At 37.3% G+C, this 23,528-nt stretch overlaps 1 protein-coding gene across 4 annotated transcripts in view; it reads right to left on the bottom strand.

The window, feature by feature from the left end:
• Myef2 (myelin expression factor 2) overlaps positions 1-23,528 on the bottom strand; it is a 33,947-nt gene that overhangs the window by 5,092 nt on the left and 5,327 nt on the right. Inside the window, exons 2-16 of one of the 4 annotated variants that reach the window (XM_021631304.2) lie at positions 22,618-22,826; positions 21,359-21,411; positions 19,972-19,979; positions 19,776-19,869; positions 14,982-15,173; positions 14,166-14,319; positions 13,714-13,763; positions 13,532-13,595; positions 7,415-7,516; positions 5,941-5,991; positions 5,612-5,680; positions 5,197-5,295; positions 4,844-4,915; positions 3,136-3,344; positions 2,925-2,976 (exon numbers count right to left, since the gene is read on the bottom strand). In XM_021631304.2, coding sequence (XP_021486979.1) covers positions 2,925-2,976; positions 3,136-3,344; positions 4,844-4,915; positions 5,197-5,295; positions 5,612-5,680; positions 5,941-5,991; positions 7,415-7,516; positions 13,532-13,595; positions 13,714-13,763; positions 14,166-14,319; positions 14,982-15,173; positions 19,776-19,869; positions 19,972-19,979; positions 21,359-21,411; positions 22,618-22,826 — 1,478 coding nt within the window. The remainder of the gene's footprint in view (positions 1-2,924; positions 2,977-3,135; positions 3,345-4,843; positions 4,916-5,196; positions 5,296-5,611; positions 5,681-5,940; positions 5,992-7,414; positions 7,517-13,531; positions 13,596-13,713; positions 13,764-14,165; positions 14,320-14,981; positions 15,174-19,775; positions 19,870-19,971; positions 19,980-21,358; positions 21,412-22,617; positions 22,827-23,528) is intronic. The other 3 variants (XM_021631300.2, XM_021631299.2, XM_021631303.2) reach the window with 3 other exon arrangements.

The following is a 23,528-nucleotide window of genomic DNA, read 5'->3' as shown; positions in this document are numbered from 1 at the left end:
AGGAACCTAAGTTGAGGAAATGCCTCCATGAGATCCAGCTGTAGGCATTTTCCCAATTAGTGGTTAGTGGGGAAGGGCCCAGCTCATGGTTGGTGGTGCCATCCCTGGGCTGGTGGTCCTGGAGTCTACAAGAAAGTAGGCTAAGCAAACCATAGGAAGCAAGCCAGGAAGCAGCATTCCTCCATGGCCTCTGCATCAGGTCTTGCTTCCAGGTTCCTGGCCGATTTGAGTTCCTCTTCTGACTTCCTTTGATGATGAACAGCAATGTGGAAGTGTAAGCCTCTTTTGCCCTCAATTTGCTTTTCTGGTCATGGTGCGATGTTGCCACAATAGAAACCCTAGCTAAGATATCTTGTGTATGTGTGTATATGCACGGACATGTATAATGATGCAGCTGTAGAGGTCAAATGACAAATCTGTGGAGCCAGATTTCTCTACCTTTTCTTGAGTTCTGGGAATTGAACTCAGGTTGGCTGGCTTGCACAGCAAGTGTCTTTACTAGCTAAGTCAGCTCATTAGCCCTCCTCTCTCCTTAATGTAGAAATGTTAAGTAATAAATTCATAAGAAAGCAAAATAACAGTTCCTGTCCTGGCTTCCTTCAAAGATTAACAGCAATGCAAGAAAAAGCCAAATAGACCCTCTTCTTCCCCAAGCTGATTTTTGGTCATGGTGTTTCATCGCAGCAACAGACAACCCTAAGACAATCAGCTAATACAAAAGGGAAAGAACAGAAGGAGAGAAAAGAAGTCCATTATCATTTAGCCACTGTTTTTAAATACAGCCTTGGACACTTTCTCTTCTCACAAAATGCCTTCCCGTCACTGCCATCTGTCAGTGTTACCCCAGCCCTAGCTTTGTCTGTCAAGTGTTGCTTCCACTGTCTTCAAAAGAGCAAGTGCTTACAGAGGGTGCCAACGCCCTTCCCAACAATGCATTATGCTGCTCGCTCTCAGTAGTAAACAACTGCCAACTCACTTTTGATGAGGTTTGTGTAAGACCCGCCTCTTCTTCAAATAAACTAATGTGAAATAAAAGAGCTGCTGACAGAACATCAACTAGACGGACTCATAGCGCTGGTTCTCTGAAAACCTCACATTTGATTTTGTTCACCTCAAAAGTCTAGCAGACTGCCAAAAACATAGTGATCACAGACTTAATGAGTAAGTAAATAACGGAATGAAGATTTAACCAGAGTACTTGTGAACATTTTATAATGCTTCTGTATGTACAAAGGTAATAAAAGTTCCTAGCTTTAAAAGATAAGAATTACCCTAAAAAGCCTCAATTTGGGGTTAAAGAAAATTAGTAAATCATTATAATAAAAGCTATAAAAAAAATCCACGTGAACCCTGTAGATAATAATATCCATGACAGCAGCCTATAAAGGCTTTTTATCCCCCGCCCCCTTTTTTGCCTTCAATCCTGGGAACTGAATCTAGAGTCTCACATGACAGGTAAGCACCCTACCATCTAGCCTCTCTTGGGTGGTTGTTGTTGTTTATTCTGCATAACTCTTACTTTGGTTTATTTTTTTATTGAAAATAGAATCTTCTCTCATATAAAACTTTCTGACTAGTTTCCTCGCCCTCCACTCCTCCTAACACACATCTCACCTTCCTGCTCCTGCAGATCTACCTTCCTCCATTTCCTCTTCAAAAGAAGAGGAGGTCTCTAAGAGATGACAGCCAAATAGGACAAAACAAGATACAACAAGACAAGGCAAAACCCCTCATATTGATACTGGACAAGGCAACTCAATAGGAGGAAAAGAGTCCCAAGAACAGGCAAAAGAGTCAGGAATACAAATGCTCCCACTGTTAGGAGTCCCACGAAAATACCAACCTAACAGCCATAACCTGATGCAGACCTATGCAGGCCCCATGCTGGCTAGTTCATTCTCTGGGAGCCCAAGTGAGCCCAGCTTAGTTGATTCTGTGGGCTATGTTTTCCCACTGTCCTCCATCTTCTCTTAATTTTTATTTTTATGTTAAGACAGTCTCATCAAATTGTCCAAGCTGACTTTGAATTGTCTCAGTAGCCCAGGCAGGCCTTGAACTTGTGACATCCAGCTTCAGCCTCCCAAGTAGATGGAATTACAGGCTGGACCACCAGGCTCAGCTATAAAGGTTATTATTGTGGAAGAACACTATAAAGTTACCTTTTTTCCCATTCCTTTAAAAATATTCAAGATGTTGGGCATGGTGGCACACACCTTTAATCCCAGCACTCTAGGAGAGACAGGCAGATCTTAGCTTTTGGTGAACTGTCAGAGGCCAAATGTACTACTTTCAGCATGATGTGCAACATGCATATCTTATTATTGTGATTTTAGGCTGCGATTCTATATAATAGATGGAAAACTGTTGCTCTGTGCCAGTCACACAATTCCCTCATCCCATTCTCAATCTTTCTCTCTCTCTCTCTCTCTCTCTCTCTCTCACACACACACACACACACACAGAGGGAAGCTTTACCAATTAAAAAACTTTAAAACAAGAATAAGTAGGGCATAAAAAAAGCTTTATTTGAAATTAATAAACCAGCCAATATACAGACCTAAGGAATAATTAAGGTCTGTAGCTAGTGTCATTTTAGCAAAGAACAGTTTCCAAAGGACCAAAAGAGCCACAAAAATGTACCTTTATCTAGCAGGGTTCTATGCTACTAGCTTAAGGTTCCTATGGTGTGTAGACAATATAGTGTATGGAATGGAAGAGGCTTCTTTACTACAAATGATGACAGCCTATCCTGTCGAGCCGGCACTAGATCCTGTTAAATCTGTTTCAAGTCACCAGATACCAGAACTTACCTGAAGTTGAATCAAACATAAGCCAAGATCTAAACATGGTGTTTCAAAGTTTAAAAATCAGATTTTTTCCCCACAAGAAATATCAGCATAACTTGCAGCTACTGGCATACTTACCACATTGGCTGAATTTCTCTTTTAATTTCTGCCAAGTCAAGTCAAAAGGAAGCTAGAATGAAAAGAGAAATTCGTAGCATATATGTTATATATCTGTATATATTTATATTCCCATATATGTGAAAATAAAATGATAAAATAAATATTTTCCATATATAGAAAGATATAAACACAAAAATATTTTAACTTTGCAATACATTTATTTGCTTACATTTCTAACAAATATCTGGTTGCCTTTGGAGCCTAATCTGTCTCTCATTCCGCTTCCCATGGGACCTGATAAAAAACCTCGATCTACATCAATGCTCCTCTCCAGGATTGCTCCAATCCCTGGCCCCATCCTGTCAAAGCTGGAGCTCATGCGGTCCAGGCCCATTCCCATGCCTCCAGCCACAGTGCTCATGCCGCTCATGCTGCCACCTACAGTGTGAAGAGGGCAGGAGGATTTGGGAGTTTCAAGTTTAAAAACAAAACAAAAATACCAAGAGGAAAGACAAGAGAGAGGAAGGAAAGAAAACAATCAGTTTTTAAAACAATCAGTTTTCTACAACAGAAAATTATTTTCATAGAGAAAACAAAACTAATAGATTTTAATATTAATATATGCCTCTAAAAATAATACTCCAATCATAAAACATATTTGAATTCTCCACTTTCACATTATAATAGCTTTTAATTCTTATATTTTTCCAATATCAAACATAACTGTTGAAAACAAAATTATAGAGATAAGTACAAACTGTTACAACTCTAGCATACATGCTACTCTCATCACACTCCTAACACATCACCCTCTCCTCGCTCACCTTTTACCTCAGTGTGTACACCTCTGTTTCCCACACAACTTCTATGTTGACAAAAATTCAACTTTCAGTAATCACAGATAATAGTAATTCAATATTACACAGAACTTGCAAGGGGAAATTACTGTTCTTTAAACAAAGCTTGAGAATTTCATTCCTCACTCTTGCACTGGCTTTACTTCTTGACTCTCTTAATTATCCTGATCTCATTCTCAAAATGTAGTCCTTCCTTCTCATACCTAATATCCCTACATGAAGATCCTAAAAAGTATTATAACTTCTCAGTTGACTGTTACTAACAGTGCAACTGGGGAAACAGAAGTGAACACCGAGATAAAAGGGAAAGGTGAGGATAGAGAAGGGTGGCGACGCAGGAAATAAAAGGAGAAGCACATGGAAAGCAAATGTATCCAGCGGACAGACAAGGGCTTCTTTTCAGAATCCATGCTTAGTAAGTTTACTTCCTGCTTCCTAAAATTTCCCTACCCAAAGGAAGCCAGTCAGGTGTGGAGATTTCTCAGGCACATCTAAGTTGGAGGGTGATGCCCATCAGAAACTCAAGTCATGTGTGCAGGCTTTATGTGACATTTACCGTGTGGGAGTCGGGGCTGATGGGGAAGTATTTGGCATTCTCTAGTGCTGCAATACACCCATGATTTTTAAAAGTCTAAGAAGAGTGCAAAATAATCATCTCTTCGTTCTTATCCCTTAACTTCAGGAAGTCCCTAATCTGGTGTTTTGTCTCCATCTGCCAGAAGGCGTAATGCATACTGATGAAACAAGCTAGTAGCTGTTGAGCAAAATAAAACAGAACTGAGGCTGGTGTTCAAGCATCAGCTGTTTGTGACATGGGATATGGGAAGATGGTTTTTGAACTGGCTACTGAATACACATTCTATTGTTTGTTGAGAAATACTAAAAAGAAAAACAAAAACAAAAACAAAAAAAGGTGATTTCAAACATCAATCAAACTTTAACTCATTAAAGTTTTCAAAATATGGTAAGACACATTAACACATAAGAGCAAAGTATTACTGTACTACAATAACTATTCTCACAAACTCCTTGCAAGCACTCAAATTCTACTCAGTAAATTCTATTAAAATTTAAACCTACTTATTCCAGTTCCTACTGGACCCATGTTAGAAGCTCCTATTCTTCCTGCAAACCCTCCAATCATTGCACTGCCTAAACAAGGATGGAAAGATAATATACTAATTAATTTAAGTAATGACACTTCAAAATGCCCAAGGTACTATACTCACAAATAACAAAACATTTTAAATTTTTCTAGAAATAGTTAAAATATTTAAGATACTATAAAAGGGAGCCATGAAATTAAAATCCCTGAAGTGTTTTATTCTGGTAACAAACTATATAAATTAAAACTTTTTAAAAATTTTTCACCAAAAAGAACAGTTTTTAAGAATATGACCTGCAAAAGGAGAAAAGTATGCAACCAGCCCTACCAAGTCTACCAAAGGAATCTCCAAAGCCTCGATTTATTCCAATATCACCACGTCCGAAATCTCGCTCCATGCTACTAGTCATTGCACCACGGTATAGCTCTGAAAAGATGTGCAACAAATTAACCCTTCTTCAAGTACATCAATGCATGGAAAACCACTCAGGAATATGTCTAAGCTACACTGAAGGAAAAAAAAAAAAAGGCAAAAGTTATCAATACAAAATAGTCTGTGGCATGCCAACTTACCTCATACTACACAACCCACCCCACTTCCTGCCATGTTTACAAGTGTCCTCTAGTGCCCACATGCCTTCTGAAGACTTCTACAACATCTATTCCTGTGTGTGTCTGAAATATCTCAATACTAGGGAAAGTATTGATAATATAAGGTCCCTGACCATATAACGTCCACCTACCTCCCATTCGGCCAACTCCACCAAATCCTGCCATGCTATTCATTGCTTCCAGACCACCAAACCCAACTCCTATGAAATAGAGAATAATTTTGAGACTCGACTGTATCTATAGATGAACAGCATATTCTAGAAATGTTAAGTCACCAGTAAGTGCTTCCTGTTTCACCTTGTGCACATCACCTTCCTCTAAGGGTGTATTAGGCTCAGTGCTTGCCAACAGCCTTTAGAACATGAGCCAACAAAAAACCATGACTTTTTCTAGAATTCTCAAGTTTCTACTTTCTTTAAAATGGCGGTGAGTACATGCAAAAACAAATACTTATACATACCTCCTCCAATTCTATTCATTCCTCCAAAACCCGGACCATCCATTCCCATACCTCAAATAAAATACACAGTATGTACTTTCAGTAAATCTTATTTTGTGACTAACGAATGACATTATAGCAAAATAAATACCATTGGATTAGTCACAATGGAACACTAGAAGCAGGTGCAGAGTACAGAAGGATGGTTTAAAGAGCTATGTCATAGTGGCTGACTAGTCACCAGGCTTCAGAACAGGCTTCTGAACATCAGACAAGAAAAAAGTGGACTGGTCACATGCAACATCCTGCTGGAGAGTAACTAGAACCAGTGTGTACTCTTCCTGATAGAGTGATGTCATTATAGCAGATTTAGAGATGAGAGTACAAAGCAAAGACTCCTATAAACACAGCAGTTAACAGGCTGGTCAAATCAATAGGAAATGAGAAAACATTTTTTTCTTTCTTTTTTTTTTTTTGCTTCAGAATAAGGAAGATTTCCATCACTACCTTATCATTTACACAGTTTGTATCATCTCAACAAGAAGACTAACACAGGTTTATCAGCCCATAAATGCAATTTTCAAAGGACAATCTGGGAACCTTCAAAGGGCCAGGGGGGTCAAAATGATTTCCGTCAGTCAATACTTCTGCATTACATGACTGTGTCCCCTCATCCTCTCATGACTACAATGAGGAACTTTGCATAAACTTCATGGTGCATGTTAGCATAGCAAACACAGATGCAGACACAGCAGTACAGCTCTCTACATTAACCCAAACACTATAAGAGATGCCAAAAACAGAATCACTCTTCTCGTTTTTATTAGAAATACTTTATTTTCTTAAAAATAGTACTTAAGTTAATTACATGTTTCACATTATATGTATTGAATATAACTTTTAGGGTTAAGACTGGCATCAGGGTTAACCATGACTTTTAAATAGTAAGTCAATTTTTACAACTTTAAGGTTTTATGATACAGTAAACATTGAGAAACATTACCACAGAAGCAAAATCATGTTAGGGTCTCAACAAACTTGAAAGAATGAGGTCTGCTGAACTTAAAGAGTTGGAAAACCAATCTCTAAAAATAAATAAGAGTTCAAGTTTCCGGCAAATAGCTACTTCAAAGCTCCTTTCCAAGTGTAATAAATTTAAATTGCCTATGCTATGCCATGTTGCCACCCATTCCACAAACCCTGTATTCAACAACATACAGGGCACTATGTTGAGAATTAATTCATCTACCTCAAGGCACTTCAATATGCCCTGCACTCATGGGCTCGTTTCCACATGCCCGGCCTAACAGGCAGTCCAGGCCTGTATCTGCCCTCTTTTCATTGCCAGCTGCTCTCTCAAGGATTTGTTCCTTTTCAGACAGAATTGACATCCTAAGCATCCCTAAAACAGAGTTCTCTAAACAACAAAACTAATAAATATAAGTTTTATTAAATAGCAAAAGGTCACTTATAAAGGTTTTAAGAAAAAACTTACCACTTGGACCCAAATTTCCCATTACACCACTTATGTTCAACTGGCTGGCACTAATAGGTTGTCCACCTGGGCCAAGTCCCATTCCAATGCCTCCAAGACCACCTAAATCACAAATAACAACATTACCAAGACTCATCTAAAACCAACTGGTCCTAACCTTTAAAACTAGCTGTATGCTTACAATACCTACAACGCTGAAAGGTTGCAAATAGCAGGGGTTCTTGTTTTCATTAGAATGCACCATACATAAAGACTATTATAGCATTATAAATTAGAAGAATTTTATGAAGTAGGTTCAGCTTATATTCCAGTTGAAGGCACTGAGAGAGGCCCAACAAACTGCCAAGAGAGAAGTTGAGAAAATAGCTCTGTAAGTAAAGGGCTTGCATTACAAACAAAAGGACCTGTCTTCAGAAAAGCACAGAAAGCACACTTTTTTAAGCCAGGAATGGTGTTGAACACATGTAATCTTAGTGCTGCTGAAGAAGCAGATCCCCACGCCTCACTGGCTAGTTAGTCTAATTTACTCAGCAAGTTCCAGGTAGTGAGAAACTCCATCTAAAAAAATAAAAAGTAGACACTAACTAAAGAACCCAAGGGTGTCTTCTGGCCTGACTTCTACACCTACCCACTCCCAACCCCTGAAACACTACACACACACACACACACACACACACACACACACACACAAATACACAACAAAATGTGAAACACATTACTTCATGTCACACTGTTGTAGAACTCTCTTCTCCAGAATGATATAGTAATTGCTAACTTAAGATCAGTGTAGATGTGATTAGCCACAGGAGACATTCCCAAAATTGGGTCCACTAATATTCTTTTGTGTAAGGAAGAGAGTTCACAAGACAGGAGTCAACTACTGGTTGGGGAGCTGGGAGAAGGGAAGTCACACAATTGTTTCTTGCTGGTATAGAAACCTGTAAATTGCCCATATTCCTGTGAATTACCACAAATAAATTCACCAATTCACCAAAAAAGACTTGGGTAAATCATTTTAGTCTGTGGCTGATACACTCTCTGGCTGAAGAGACCTTTTTCAGATATCCTCAGGTAGTCACGCAGTACATTCATATCTGAAAATGAGCATCTTGTCCCATGGGTAGAACCACTAAAACATTAGTATTACATTCAAATTAGTCCAACTAAAACTGAAAAGTCAGCAATTACTGGAGACATAAGACTGAGCTTATGCAGTGGACACAGCCGTTAGTCTGTATTCTCAGTACTCGAAGGCAGAGACAAGAGGACTGTGAGTGCAGGGCCAGCCAGAGCTATATAACAAACCCATCTCAGCCAACCAACACCAAATCCATTTATAAAATCCATAATACTGAGGGCCTGGAGAGATGGCCCAATGAGTAAGAATACTTGTTACTCTTACAGAGGACCTAGATTCAGTTCTCAGCATGCAAATGGCAGATGACGAACATGTATAACTCTGGCATGAGGATCCAACACCATCTTCTGGCCTCTACAGATACTGCACACACCTGACGCAGACAAATCCCCATACACTTCAAACATCTTTTAAAAACCCACAACACTGGGGACGGGGATAGAGATGGCTCAGTGGTTATGAGCACCAACTGCTCTTCCCGAGGACTCAGGTTTAACTACCAACACCCAGATGACAGCTCACAACTATCTCTAAGTCTAAGATCTAATAACAGAAAACAGACATACATGCTAACAAAACACCAATGTACATAAAATAAAAATAATTAACAAAAAACCCACATTAAAAAACTAATACTAATTGCCCAGCTTTATCAAGAATATTTATTTACATTTACAAAATAAATCTTTTCATATCTATTAGGCAAATATGAGGATACTTCTAAGATCTTATGTTACCTGAACCTATGTGATTTACCTATGTGTTTAAATTTAGATTTTATGTCGTTTTAAATTCAGGATTTTGAAGGGGTTTTTTTTTTTGTTTTTTTTGGAGGGGGGAGGCTGTTTTGTTTTTTTAAATAGACAGACAGACAGACAAGCAACTTTAGAAAACTTAAGTTATAACCACTCCAGGGCATATATTCAGAGACCGTCAAATCCTTGCACATTTCTGTTCATTACTGCTCTCTTCACCATGGAAAAAATAAAAATAAAAAATAAACCAGCCTAAATAGCCACCAAAAGATGGAGAGATAATGAAAACATATACACAACAGAGATTTATTCAACCATAAAGAAAAATGAGATTTAGGGGGAAAAAATTAGCGTCCTTGGAAAGCATATTAAAAATGTGGTTACTCAACTACTGATGGGATTTCATGTGCTCCTTCACCAATCACCCAGGTTGATTTTGGTTGGCTTGACTGTGAAGGTCCTGAGCACCAAAAGTTTACTGATAATAGAGGCAGACACAGTTGGGTTCTTGAACAATGGCAGGTAACTGGGAAAGGAGGACGGCTGCCTTACAAAGGAAGAAAGGGCAGTAATCAAAGATGCAAGGTTGACAATTTTCCAGAATTTATCTTTTAAAATTTTAACCATTGTTTAGCTTCTTTAGGAGTATAGATTTTAGCATGTTTATCCTATATTATATAACCAATGTCCACTTTCAAGTGAGTATATACCATGTGTGTCTTTCTGCCTCTGGGATAGCTCACTCAGGATGATCTTTTCCAGTTCTCACCATTTGCCTGCAAATTTCATGATTTCCTTGTTTTCAATTGCTGAGTAAATATACCAATGAGTAAATGTACCACAATTTCTATATCCATTCCTCCATTGAGGGACATCTGGATTGTTTTTTAGCTTCTGGATATTATGAATAAAGCTGCTATGAACATGGTTGAGCAAATGTCCTTGTTGTATACTTGTGCATATTTTGGATATACGCCTAGGAGTGATATACCTGGATCTTGAGGTAGTACTTATTAAGAGGACCCTAGGGAATTTGCTCAATCCTCATTCAAAAGGCAAATGGCACAGATATCAGAAGCGGGAGAAAACAAGGAACAGGACAGGAACCTGCCACAGAGGCCATCTGAAAGAGTCTACCCAGCAGGGTATTAAAGCAGATACTGAGATTCATAGCCAAACTTTGGGCAGAGTGCAGGGAATCTAATGAAAGAAGGGGAGATAGAAAGACCTGGAGGGGACAAAAGTTCCACAAGGAGAGCAACAGAAGCAAAAAATCTGGGCCAAGGGGTCTTTGCAAAGACCAATACTCCAACCAAGGACCATGCATAGAGATAAGCTAGACCCCTTGCTTAGATGTAGCCCATGGCAGCTCAGTCTCCAAGAGGGTTCCCTAGTAATGGCAACCGGGGCTGTCTCTGACATGAACTCAGTGGCCAGCAATTTGATCACCTCCCCCTGGGGACAGTATAGGTGTACCAGGCCACAGAGGAAGTCAATGCAGCCAGTCCTGATATGACCTGATAGGCTAGGGTCAGATGGAAGGGCAGGAGGACCTTCTCATCAGTGGACTGGGGGAGGGGCATAGGGAGAGAAGGGGGAGGGAGGGCAGGATTGGGAGGAGATGAGAGGGGTCTACAGCTGGAATACAAAGTAAATAAATTTTAATAAATTAAAAAATTTTAACTTTAACCCTGAGCCATCAGAGGTTAACCGTCTGCTGCTAATCCCAACAATCTAAATTCAATCTCTGGAATCCACAGAGTAGAAGACACTTGATTACTAAGAACTGTCCTCTGATTATGTTAAAAAAAATAATGTTCAAAACAGACAAAAACGAGGGGGGAATCCTTAGAAAAATAAGTTATCAAAACTAACTCAAGCAGCAATAGCAAATATGACCACTAAATAAGTTTTCTCTCAAATATATATGTGAAGGCCAAATTCTACACATTTCTAGCAAAACAAACAAAGGGGTAATTCTTAAAATTTAGTATGACTTCTAATCAAATCCAATTCAGTATTACTTCTAATAATTTAAAATGTACATTATTTTATAGGTAAAATGAAGATATCAGCTTTACCAATAAAAAAAGTCAGGCAAAACACCGAACTGTGAACTATGAAATAACATGGATCACACTGAATGTTAAGTTCAGTGAAGCTCTCCTTTGTTCATGGATATATAAACGTGCACTCATAACAAACATTCGTGACTTGTCCCCTCTAGGTGAAGAACACATTGAAAGGTGGGTACGGAGGTTGGACATCCCAGGTCTACCAATAAAATTTAACTTTAAAAAAAAAATCTAATAAACCTATGGCATATCAGGCTATAAAAATAATTTTACTTCTATCTCCATATTTAAAGCATTCCATTGAAAAATTAATAATAATGAAAGAACATGAAGGGGACAGCAATGTACAGTAACGTTGCAAGCAACAGCAGCAAGCATGGAGTGCTTACACCACTGTTTTATTATGCTTTGTAGAAGAGTGGTCAGTGGGCAGATCTTGAAAACCTGTAAATCTCAATGTGCTCCAGGATTGGTTTTCGATCCTGGGATTGAATTAGGGCCTCACACATGCTAATCAAGGGCTCCAGCACTGAAGTACATTGGCACTCCCCAGGCAGACTCCTTGGTTTTGGTGCTAAGGCTAGAACCCAGGGGTTTATACAACAGCTCTACCACTGGGCCATCTCCGGCCTTTGAGCTTCAGTTTAAGAAAAGGCTTCATCAGGTTTTCCAAGTTGCCTTGCACCTCACCCTACAGCTAAGGCAGGCCTTGGACTTGACCTTTAGATTCTCCTGCCTTAACCTTGAGGATCACAGGCCTGTGCCACAAGGCTTAGCTCAGGATATCTAAAGAAAAGAATTAAAAATGGCCAATATTTTTATACAAAAAAAATATAATTTACTCTGTTGTGTTGGGTAACACATTTAAGATAATCTCAGAGGCATCCAAATTTATCAGGGTCACATTAAGAGGGAAAACAGCCCTCCTCCTGGATTAATTTGGCCAAGAGTGAGCCCGAATTTGAATTCTCCACTTCTGTCTCTGTATCTTCCATCTGCCTATAATTTGTGGTTACTGAACTATCTACAGTCTGTTTTATCTGTGACTGCCTGAAGACTATTCTGATGCTTGACTCTCTCTCTCTCTCTCTCTCTCTCTGCCTGTCTCTAACACAGAGCTTTGCCCTGTATTTATCAAACAGCAAAAGCATGGCATAAGGAAGGGATCAAAAAGTTCTTCAGAAACCTTTAACAGAACTTTTACAAAGGAAAAGACTAAACTGACCCAGAATGGTAAACATTGCAGACAGACTTTTTAATCAAGCTTTATCCTATGTGAATTCCAACATGGTACGCATCTGTTGTAAGACAGCTTTCAGCCTACTGGATATTTTCAGCAAATGATTACCACAATACACATACACTATGCTGGATCAGGGACATGGAGGAGTAGATAAGATTAAAGGTAGGTTAATCTGTAAAAGCTGACTGCATGAGAGATCTAATACATGGTGAGGTTGGTTATTATATTGTTCTCTTAAATACAGGTTAAACTTAAACAGGCTGAGCACACAGTAGGAGAGCAGGTTAAATACATAGTCTTAATGTTCTCAAGTGGTATTATTATCTTGAGGTCCAGTAAGAGTTCAGTCTCTATGAACGCAAGAAATATTTTCATGAATTTGCCTCACACTCTGTCAGTTATTAAAGCAATAAAGGTTAGAACATGTAAAACATGTAACAATAACGTGATTATGCAACACCAAGAAAAATATTTGGAAAGAATTTTCAACATGGAAAAAATGGTTGTAATTTACAGCTAAGACCAACCACTAAATCTATATATTAGTCTGAAACTATTTAAACACATATACATACATACACACACGCACAAGGAAAGAAAGAATATACGTAAAATGTAAAAATGAGAGATGTCTACGGAAAATTATAGGGTTTTTTCCCCTTCTTGTATATGAACTCAACAAATACAATAGAACTCATTAACTAGGTGGCCAAAAAGAAATTAAAAAATTTTTTTTAAAGTCTCATATTTATCTTTTCAGTCCTTACATAATCAGAAGCAGCAAACTGTCCAAAATTCAAATAAATCTCAAAGAGTGAGCAACTTCAATGTAGAAATAAAAATATACCTCTGTTTTATACATAATGATTTTTAAAAAACTGCTTTCTAACAACAGCTTTTACTTACGTGGTAATTGTGATGTCTTACTATCATGTGAACGGTAGTCTTCATGAGGGACAGATTTGTCATCCTAATTGAAAAAAAAACTTTATTAGACATATAGTTAAAAAGCAGCTAGCAAGAACTATTGTTATGCTAGAAAGAGAACTGAAAAAAAATTAAGGTTGAGATGAGAAGTAGGCACTTACCATTTTCACATGCATAGGTCTATCAAATAAAAACTGCCCATTGAACATGGCTGTCGATTCAGTCAAGGAAAGCCAGTTAAGATGACTGTAAAATTATACTTAAAGACAAATTATCATATTTAAAGAATCTGTACCTTTATTTTAACATTGTTACTTTATTCATATTAGTCTCTTGCTTTCATTTATAACATCATTAACCAAAATTAACTAGGTCTCATCAACAAAACTACACTGACATACAACAGAATAAGTGTCAAAGCATAAGCACACACATTTTGCTGCAGCAGGAAGAGCAGAAAACAAGGTCAAACCAGCCCTAAATAACATGGCCAATTCCTAAGAACAAGACTTTGTGCTGGAAACAAAAGCCTAGATTTCTAAGCAAGGCAACATTATATAACATGAACAACAGTCTCACCAACTCCATTTAATGCAAAATAAGATCAGGATACAAATCGCCTGCACTGCTTCGATTGCTTGCTCAAAAGTGACAGTGCCCATGCCTCTGCTCTTGCCGTCCTTGTCTTCTTTAATATCTGCCCGCTTTACCGCTCCGGCTATGCTGAACACTTCCTTTAGCTTCTTCCAACCAACTTTGAAGTCAAGCTTAACATAGAATGCATAGTTAAATTCCTAATAAATGGCTCCCTGATTGTAAATACAAAATAAACTTTTCTAACCTCATAAAACTATAAACTGTAATTCTTGTTCGGCAATAGACCAATGGTGTTCAAATATAAATGGTCTTGTTTAAAATCAGTTCAGCTACATCTATCTTGTTTCTTATCTTCATTTAAACTCAAATTATCTTTCAATTCCTCAATATTGTCCTGTACATGTGAGACGTATTTATCTATTTTGACTAAGAAAAATTAGGGTTTTGGAAAACACTGTCTACTTCAGACTTTCAAAACCATAAAATGGCAAACCAACCATAAAAGACACTTACAAACCCCCAGTCCACAAGAATGAAATTCAACTACCAAGATGAACAAAAATACACATAACTGACTTTAAAAACTGTTCAATGTCTCTGATTTCCACAGGTCTATCTTAAAATGCTAGTTGTATTTAGAGTCTAACTTCAGACTACATACATAAATTAGGTTTGATTTTAAAATAATTATAACTTGTATTTACTTAAGTGAAAAATAAACAGACCTACAAATCTATCTAACATATATCTAACAAAATCTATCTAGCATATATCTAACAAAATAATCTCATGAAAACAGTTAAGTATCAGAGCAACAAAAGTTTAAACTTACATTAGCAACAAAAATTGTGGAACCAAGTCTACCAGCCTGCAAATTGCTGATGACCTCCGGAGGTATGTTTGGATTATTGAGAATGGAAGGTGGCAAATTCACCAAGCCAGATCCCACGTCAGAGGCATGTGATCCTTGAAAAGATGTTCCTGTCCGCTGCAGTGCCCGGCGAGCATTTTCTCCATCGGGATCCTACAACGCACAGTGAAAGTTACCTGCCATCAAACACGTCAGTGAATATATACAATTTAAGTGGCTTCAACCAGATGCCAGCTAACCCATCTGGACCAAAGTATTAACATTAGGTTTTTCTTGTTGTCGTCGTTTTTATCCGGAAGCGAGTCCCATAAAAACATGTAGACAGACAAGGATCTCATACTCCAAAGTTGGCAGTTAAGTACCTTTGTCTAGTCACTGAGGTCACTTAGAAACTTGAAGTTAGTTTTGCTTTGCTGTCACACTGATAGAGAAATGTGCCCATTAGTGACCTTCACCTGAAGAACAGCAAGATGCTGTGACACTCTTTTTTCTCAGAGTAGTAAAGCTGGCCTCTCACCACTGAAGAGCCGAAGGCGTAAGTCAGACTAACTCACAGCCTCTCACTGCTACCAACCCAGGAAGATCTGAGATAGAGGAAGGTTTATCGTCACTGGCTAAATCACCCCTTACAAAATGTAATAACCCATTTTATAGCCTCTCAGCTCCCTCAGCAAGGGAAAGGGGAGGCGTCCAAGTAAGGGATGACAGCAAATACTTTTAGGCTCATTAGCGTCTTAAAGAACTATCTTTTATTAAAACAAAACAAAAGGCAAGTACAAATGTGCTTCACCCACTCCTGCTAGGCAGATGGCCAAAACAAAACACAAGATAAAACTACATGTATCATCTGCATGCAAATGATTATGCCAAAAATTCTACTTTCTCATCCATGAATTCACAGCACTTATGCTTGCCTGCACAAGATCAGACTAGCCAACATTCTAACATGGAGCAAAAAGGGACTCAGAGCTCCTACCCATGAGGCATCTATTGGCTTCTGGGGAAGAGAGAGCCAGTTTTCCTACAACAATGAATGACCCACACACTTGGGAGAACATGGATGGTCTCTGATTTTAAAATTTATTTGGGAGGGAAACAAAGAGAGTTGGGAGGGTAAGGAGGTAGAAATGAAAAGGGAGGAGCTAGGAGAGAAGAGGGGATTAAAATAATCAAAATACATTACATGAAATTCTCAAAGAATAAAAATATTCTATCAAAAACTTCTCTGCTACCCTCAATCTGTAAATGCTGAATTTAAAAAAAAGCAAAATAGGATGACTTTATTATTAAATTCTCCAGCAAAGCTAGGACAAAATGAAGGAGAAAAGAATATAGGAATAAAGGTATGTTGGACTTCCATGTGCTTCTTCATGATAAAGAAATTAAAAGTGTTACAAACATGAGTAAGTGTTTGGTGCTCATCCATCACTTGACAGAATCAGAATCATGGGGTTGGGGATTGACTTCTGGGCATGCTTGTGGGGAATAACCTTGATTACATTAATTCAAACTACTTTTAATTGTGAGCAGGACCATCCCCTGTACTGAATTCCGGAATGTATAAAAGGAAGGAAGTGCATGGAGCATGCATTCATATCACTCTGCTTCCTGATTATGGACTCAGCTCTTTCAGGTTCCTGTGGCTGCTTTAACTTCCCCACAATAATGGATCAACCTTCAAACTGTGAGCTAAAATAAACTCTCCTATAAGCTGATTTTATCCTAACATTGTATCACAGTGACAAGAAAAGAAATGGTTCCAGTTAGAGAATTGAAAAACCTGTACAAACACAAAATTGAGAATAGTGGTTCACAGGAGGATTAAAAAAAAGAGAAAGTTCCTTCAACTATTAAAACACATAGGTTATTAACAGCAGTATATTTGTTTTGTCACATGTAAACACTATATACATTATACACACACACACACACACACACACACACAAATCACATATGATTTCATTCCTCTTTTCTCCTTGCTGTCCAGCCTATCAATCACTAACTACTAAAGCTATTAGTCATCTTCATGCAATTAGGCAGAATTCTAAAAAGCTGCTAAGGAACACTGCAAATAAACCTTTATTAAATAACCATGCAGGCAGTCCTCAGCACTTTTATAAGTCAGACATTCCCAGGAAAATGACTGCCTTTATTGAACATTAACCAAAGAGTTAAATAAATCCTTCATTATTTAGTAAAGCAAAATTAGACCCTTTTTTCCCCTTCTAAAATAGCTAAAAATAGAGGCATCCTAGATCTGGGCTCTACAGTATGCTGAAACTTAAACACAATCACACAACCTAAGCCTTTAACACCCAATCAATTCTGTTAATTGAAAATGGAAAGATACTATAAACACAGTATGTCTATAGTGCCTCTATGTAGCTTTTATAGTACTTGTTTCCTTTAAACAAGAAACAGGATCATAAAAGAGCAAATTATGATCATCAAATTATTAGAGGATTTTAAGTTGGGACAAATTATTTAGGATGCCAGCACATTTCTAAATCTAAGTAAGTCCCAGCTTATGCATTAAAGCACCTAATAAATGACTAGTTAAATCACAAAGCTTAAACATCCCCTAACAAGTCCCTGCCAATTTTTTTTTAGATAATTATAATCCCAGGATCAAGCAGGATTCAAGGAGTTTTGAAGTCAACTCCAGTAGAGAATGTAGGATACATAATATTTTGGTGCTAAGGCATTCAGGCTATCATCACACAAAAGAACAAGATACCAACAATCACTAACGGGAATAGTTTTTACAGCTTACACTTATGATACAATTTAACTACTTTAATAATAGCTTTACATAAAAAATATTGCAAGTATAGTAACTAAGAAACACTGATTAACACTATGAGTCTTTGCAACACTACCAGAGAGATTTCTAGTGACAAGGAAACTTAACAAAGGTTAAGTGCTTTGCTCTTCCTGGGTCATTCAGCTGTTCTAGTGACAGAGAGTGAACTATAACTGATTTATCACACTGATCTGCATAAAAGTCATATTAGGTATGATCAGTGGCATATAAGTACTAAAATGTAGAGAAGTGAGGTAACACTCCTTGCCATAAGGCCAGAAAAAGATAAGCTGGAATTCAAAATTACTGTTTTCCTGCTGAATGCCAGTCAACGAATAGCATCAGTATTAGCACAACATTTCAGATTCAAAATACTGTTGTTTATTTCTTTTAATACAGATTTAGCAAGGATATGTGTACAAGTGGGTCTACGGTCAAACTGTTATGGTAAAAATAACAACATAAAAGAGCCCATGAAACTGTTATTCAAATGAATTATTAACAAGATGAATTAAATTAAATTACTCCTGTATTTTATTAAATTACTCCTGTATTCTGTAAGGTACCTTTTCCCCCATGTACAGGCTTACGTGTAGCAGCAGGGGTATCTACTACAAGGGTCACCAGTAAGGTACCGTCTACACATGTATCTACTAGACTTCCATACAAAGAGAAAATTCCCACTGCAGATTCTTCCAAGTTCTAGTTACACATCTCAGTAACTTGTAACACTTCTTAATTTATAATCTTACCTTCTCTTAATTTTATTCATTTTATCTTATTCAAATCCAAAAGCTATATATTATCAAGCAATCTGTAATCAACTACAATCCCGACTGAATTTCAATTAAACAATAGTCTAAAAACTGGAAATGTTTATAGCAAATAAAGTCTGCATCTTAAGTCTGTCATCTTTAAATTTTTGCGTCCTGATTTTTATTTTAAATTGAGGACCACTATCTAGTTGTAATTAGAAGTTAATAAAATATATAGAATAACATAAGGATTAATGGTAAATCATCTCTAAGTAAAAACTTATCACCAGCTACAGTTCTTAGTAAGCATTTATCCTTTTGAAAAGTAGTCATACAACTAAATGAAAACATCAAAGGAAGCATGTCCATATAATATTTAAATTACATGCAGGCAAATGGTGGGATCTAGAAAAGATCATTCTGAGTGAAGTGTCCCAGAAGGAGAAAGACAAACATGGTATATACTCACTTATATAGATCTACAAGATATAATAAACATAATGAAGTCTATACACCTAAAGGAGATAAACAAGAAAGCAGACATAGGTAAGATGATCAATCCTCACTTAGAGAGAGATGTGCATTGGACGTATGACAGGAGTCTACCGCAGAAGGCATCTGAAAGACCCTACCAAGCAGCGTTTCAAAACAGATACTAAGTCTCATAACCAAACCTTCGGCAGAAGGGGAGTTAGTATGACAGGGAAAGGATAGGAGCCCCACAAGGACCAAATATATCTGGGCACAGGGGTTTTTTTGAAACTGTTTCTCCAACCAAGGACCATGTATGGATATAACCTAGAACCTTTACTCGGAGGAAGCTCGTGGTAGCTCAATAACCAATTGGTTTCCCATAGTAAGGGGAACAGGGACTATCTCTGACAGGAACTCAATAGCAGGCTCTTTGACTCCCCACCCCCCAAGGGAGGAGCAGTTCTGCTAGGCCACAGAGTAGGACTAATAAAACAGATTCCTGATAAAACAGGGCCAGACGAAAGGGGAGGAGGTCCTCCCCATTCCGTGGACTTGGAAAGGGGCAGGGAGAAGCTGAGGGAGGGAGGGAGGGTGGGATTTGGAGGGAATAAGGGAGCGGGATACAGCTGGGATACAGAGTTAATAAAATGTAACTAATAATAACAAACAATAAAAAATAAAAAATAAAAATAATATTTAAATTACAAATAAAAAAAAACTTACCTCTTTAATATTCAGAGGCCTTCCACTAAGGTCATATTTGTTCATAGTTTCTAATGCTTTCTTTACAAACTCTTCATCTTTGAATTCAACCACACTTTATAGGAAAAAAAATATAAGAAACGCTTATGTACAAAAACTTCTTATTCTTAATCACAAGATTAATTTAACTTAAGATACTTGAAAAAAAAATTCTTACCCACAACCCTATATCCAGTAGATTGTCAATATTTGCAAAAGAAAAAAGAAAACATTTTACGTCAGTAGATAAAATTAATGGAAGTCTCTATTATTTAAGTTATTAAAAGCAATCAAGAACACATTTTCTTTTTCCTTTACACCTCTAAAATGTAACAAGCAAGTGACCATGCATTTTTTAATAAATTTTTAAATCCATCTAACATGTTACAAGCTTGGAATACATTCTTACTTTCAGGTGATTTTTCTTAAAATTAAAACTAGTACCTCTGTATGAATTCAGTCAGCAGTAAGTAAAGGATGAAACTGAAGGGTCCAATATACATGTTCCAACACAGTAATAAATACTTCAAAAGATATATTGTACACAATATACTTTCACATCTAGTTAAAATAGCAAATAAATATAAGATTTTAAATTATTTTTATGTGTATTTTTTGCCTGTATAGTATGGCTATACAGAATACACACATGTGGTGCCCACAGAGGCCAGAGCAGGGTGTCAGATCCCCGGAACTTGAGTTACAATGGTTGTGAGCTGCCCCGTGGTGCTGGAATTGAGCCCAGGTCCTCTACTCTTAACTGATGAGCCATCACTCCAGCCCCCATGAATTTTATTTTTAATAAAGTTATCTACTTGGTTAAAACTGGCTGTTTATAATTTAGGAGCACCTAGCTGAAAGCATGTGAAGCAAATTACCCATACTAAAGAAACTTACAGAATCATTTTTTAAAAAATAATTCTTGTGATTACTGTTTAAAGTGCCACTTGAATGTGATGACAAAGTTTGTATTTCTCATGTACCCAACATTTTATGAATATGATGAAACACTGTTAAAAAGCTTTCCATTATATTGTTCGGTATACTCGTGCTGCTAAATCAAAATCTATCATCAGCCTTCTAGGTCAACTTAGTCATAGACATCATTCATACCAATTGGTCAGAGCACTGCCTCTTAACGTGGTCCCGCAGGCTACCAAATTAAGCTTTTCAATAAAAGTTTCAAAATTATATTCTAAATTAACACCTTTAAGCCACAGGCCTCTCATGAAACTCTTAGGAAATATCAATTCAGTGACTTTTGAAATATCCCTGAAGACATCAAAATACAACAAAAAATAACTATATTAAATTTTATTAGCTCAAAAAAAAAGCATACCTTAAAGCATTTGAAAAATGAATGCCCTTTATGAACATTTGCAAAACCCATCCCTTTCAGGCAGCTAGTTTGGTTGGCACATGTCAGACTTGCTAGGATAAAACCTCAATTCTTAAAGTAAAACAAAATGAAACTTAAGTTTCCAAAAGTCTGATAGAATAGTATACAAAAGTAAACTGCTGAGGAACTTTTAAACCTCAAGCAGATTATGGCCCACAGCACTTACCCTTGATTTTCCTTCCGCATCCTTAAAGAGCTCCACGTATGTAACCTCACCAACTACATAAGACATACAAAAGGAAGATACCAAGAAACAATACATTTAAACACCAGTATCTTGCTTTACTGCACACCTGTGCACAACTCTACAGAAAAGCACCTATTATTCACCAGCAATCAGGACCAGATCAACGTACCTCCTAGCAATAGCTATAGAAATTTAAACTAATTTTCAGAAATTACATCATCCACATTCTCTAAAAAAGCTAACAACCATATTAACCCAATTCATACTGCAGATCGTATTTGGCCAGCATGATATGGTTGGTGAACAAATGCACATATACATACAAATGGTCCCTCAGCCTGTCATATTAACAACATTAGCACTTTTCAAATAACTTTGGTCAGCCTACACACAACAGCTGTTTTAAGGTGACTTCCTACCTGAATGTCTTCAATCATGTTTGCCATCAGTAAACTAAATTTACAAGTCATGCTTCACAGCAAGCCACACACTTCTAAATAGTCAGTGAATAAAACCAGTCAAATAGTTGTCACCTTACAACAGATACACCAATGCAATTAAAAAAAATTATTAGAGAAAATCACCCTCAAAGCCAAGTACATAGTTTGCAGGACTGTTGAACCTCAGTTTTTCAAGAGATAACAGAACTATCTTTTACAAGATCAAGTATTGAAATTATTTTCCCCCAAAACCAAGCATGTGTATAAGATGAAGGTTTTCAGGTTATTCTGAAAACAACACTGCAGCAGCAGTAACACAAATTTAGTACAGAACTGCAAAGACAGCATCATGGCAGTCGTGACAATGCAAGCAAAATGAATTCCACAGCCAGATTCCAGACTCCACCAAAAACATCTTTGGGGGGAAAAAAATCGACCTTATTATACATACATTAACAAGCTAAATGCATTACTTAACTAATGCAATAGTCCTTTTAAAATCTATTTTAAAAAACTTCAACTAGACAAAACAATCACTTTAACAAAATTCTTGGTGGCATGCAAATGCTGGCTTCACTATCCCACTAAAATGGCAAAAAGAAAAATACTTCATTTATCCATACTTCCTTGTAATGAAATTGCCAAGTGGAAGAAAAAGAAAAGATTAATTGACATGTCAAGAAAGTCTTTCTTTTTTTTTTTTTTGAGTCTGCGTGGCTAAGAGGAATAAAAAGGCTGCTTATTTCCTCCCCTTCCTATACAGAGATCCCGACAGTAAGTTACTGCAGAAGTTGTTACCTTTTTCTCTCATCAAATCTTTGATAGCCTGCCATTTCATGTCATAAGGGATGTTGCTAATGAACACTCTGTTCCGATTTGGACCTTTCTTTTCTCCAGTGCCCGAATTCTTATCTTTTGAATAAGGATGGAATCGATTGGCCTTCTTATTTCCAGTAGACTTTTCTTTTAAATCAGATTTTTCTTCTTTCACTGATTCATCATTCTCCCTGTGAATTAGAAGACAGACAAAAAAGCACCTTTAGTTGAGCTTTGAAGAATGTAACTCTGTGTATCAATCACTCACATCTGTCACATCACAAAATTCTCAATTAAGCTAGAGCCCAGCAAGGCTGGAGGTCAGCTTGAGCGCTCCATATTGCCCAAGATTATCAATTTTCTCAGTTAACAGTTGGCATTTTTCTTCTATATTAATAGCAAGCATCCCAAAACCTAGTTTTTCCTAGCATTCTACTTAATAAATATTAAGAGACCCTATGGCAGGAGCATGTGAGTTATCTCAGTATCAAGTTTCTGGGCTTTATGCAACTCTAAAACCCAATTCAGACCAGCAAGGGGGCACTTGCTGCAGGAGCCTGATGACCTGAGTTCAAAACCAGAACCCATGTTAAAGAGGGAAGGAGAAAACTGACTATACAAATTTGTCCTATAATATCATGGTTCACACACTCACACACATACATCATACATACACAAAACACATACACAAATGGTCAAAATAATAAATTCTTAAAAGTGTTTTTTAACTAAATTAAAAATTTTAAACTAGCTCATATTTGAGGAATGGTGGCACACACTTATAATTGATTCCAGAACTCAGGAGACAGAAGCACAAAGGTTACAAGACAGCTTGGTCTATATAGTAAGTTCTAAGGTAGCCAGCCAAGCCACAGCTACAGTCAAGATTCTGG

The sequence above is a fragment of the Meriones unguiculatus genome, chromosome 18 (assembly GCF_030254825.1).
Source record: "Meriones unguiculatus strain TT.TT164.6M chromosome 18, Bangor_MerUng_6.1, whole genome shotgun sequence".
NCBI classification, from domain to species: domain Eukaryota; kingdom Metazoa; phylum Chordata; class Mammalia; order Rodentia; family Muridae; genus Meriones; species Meriones unguiculatus.
This window is presented reverse-complemented; position numbering and strand designations above follow the sequence as displayed.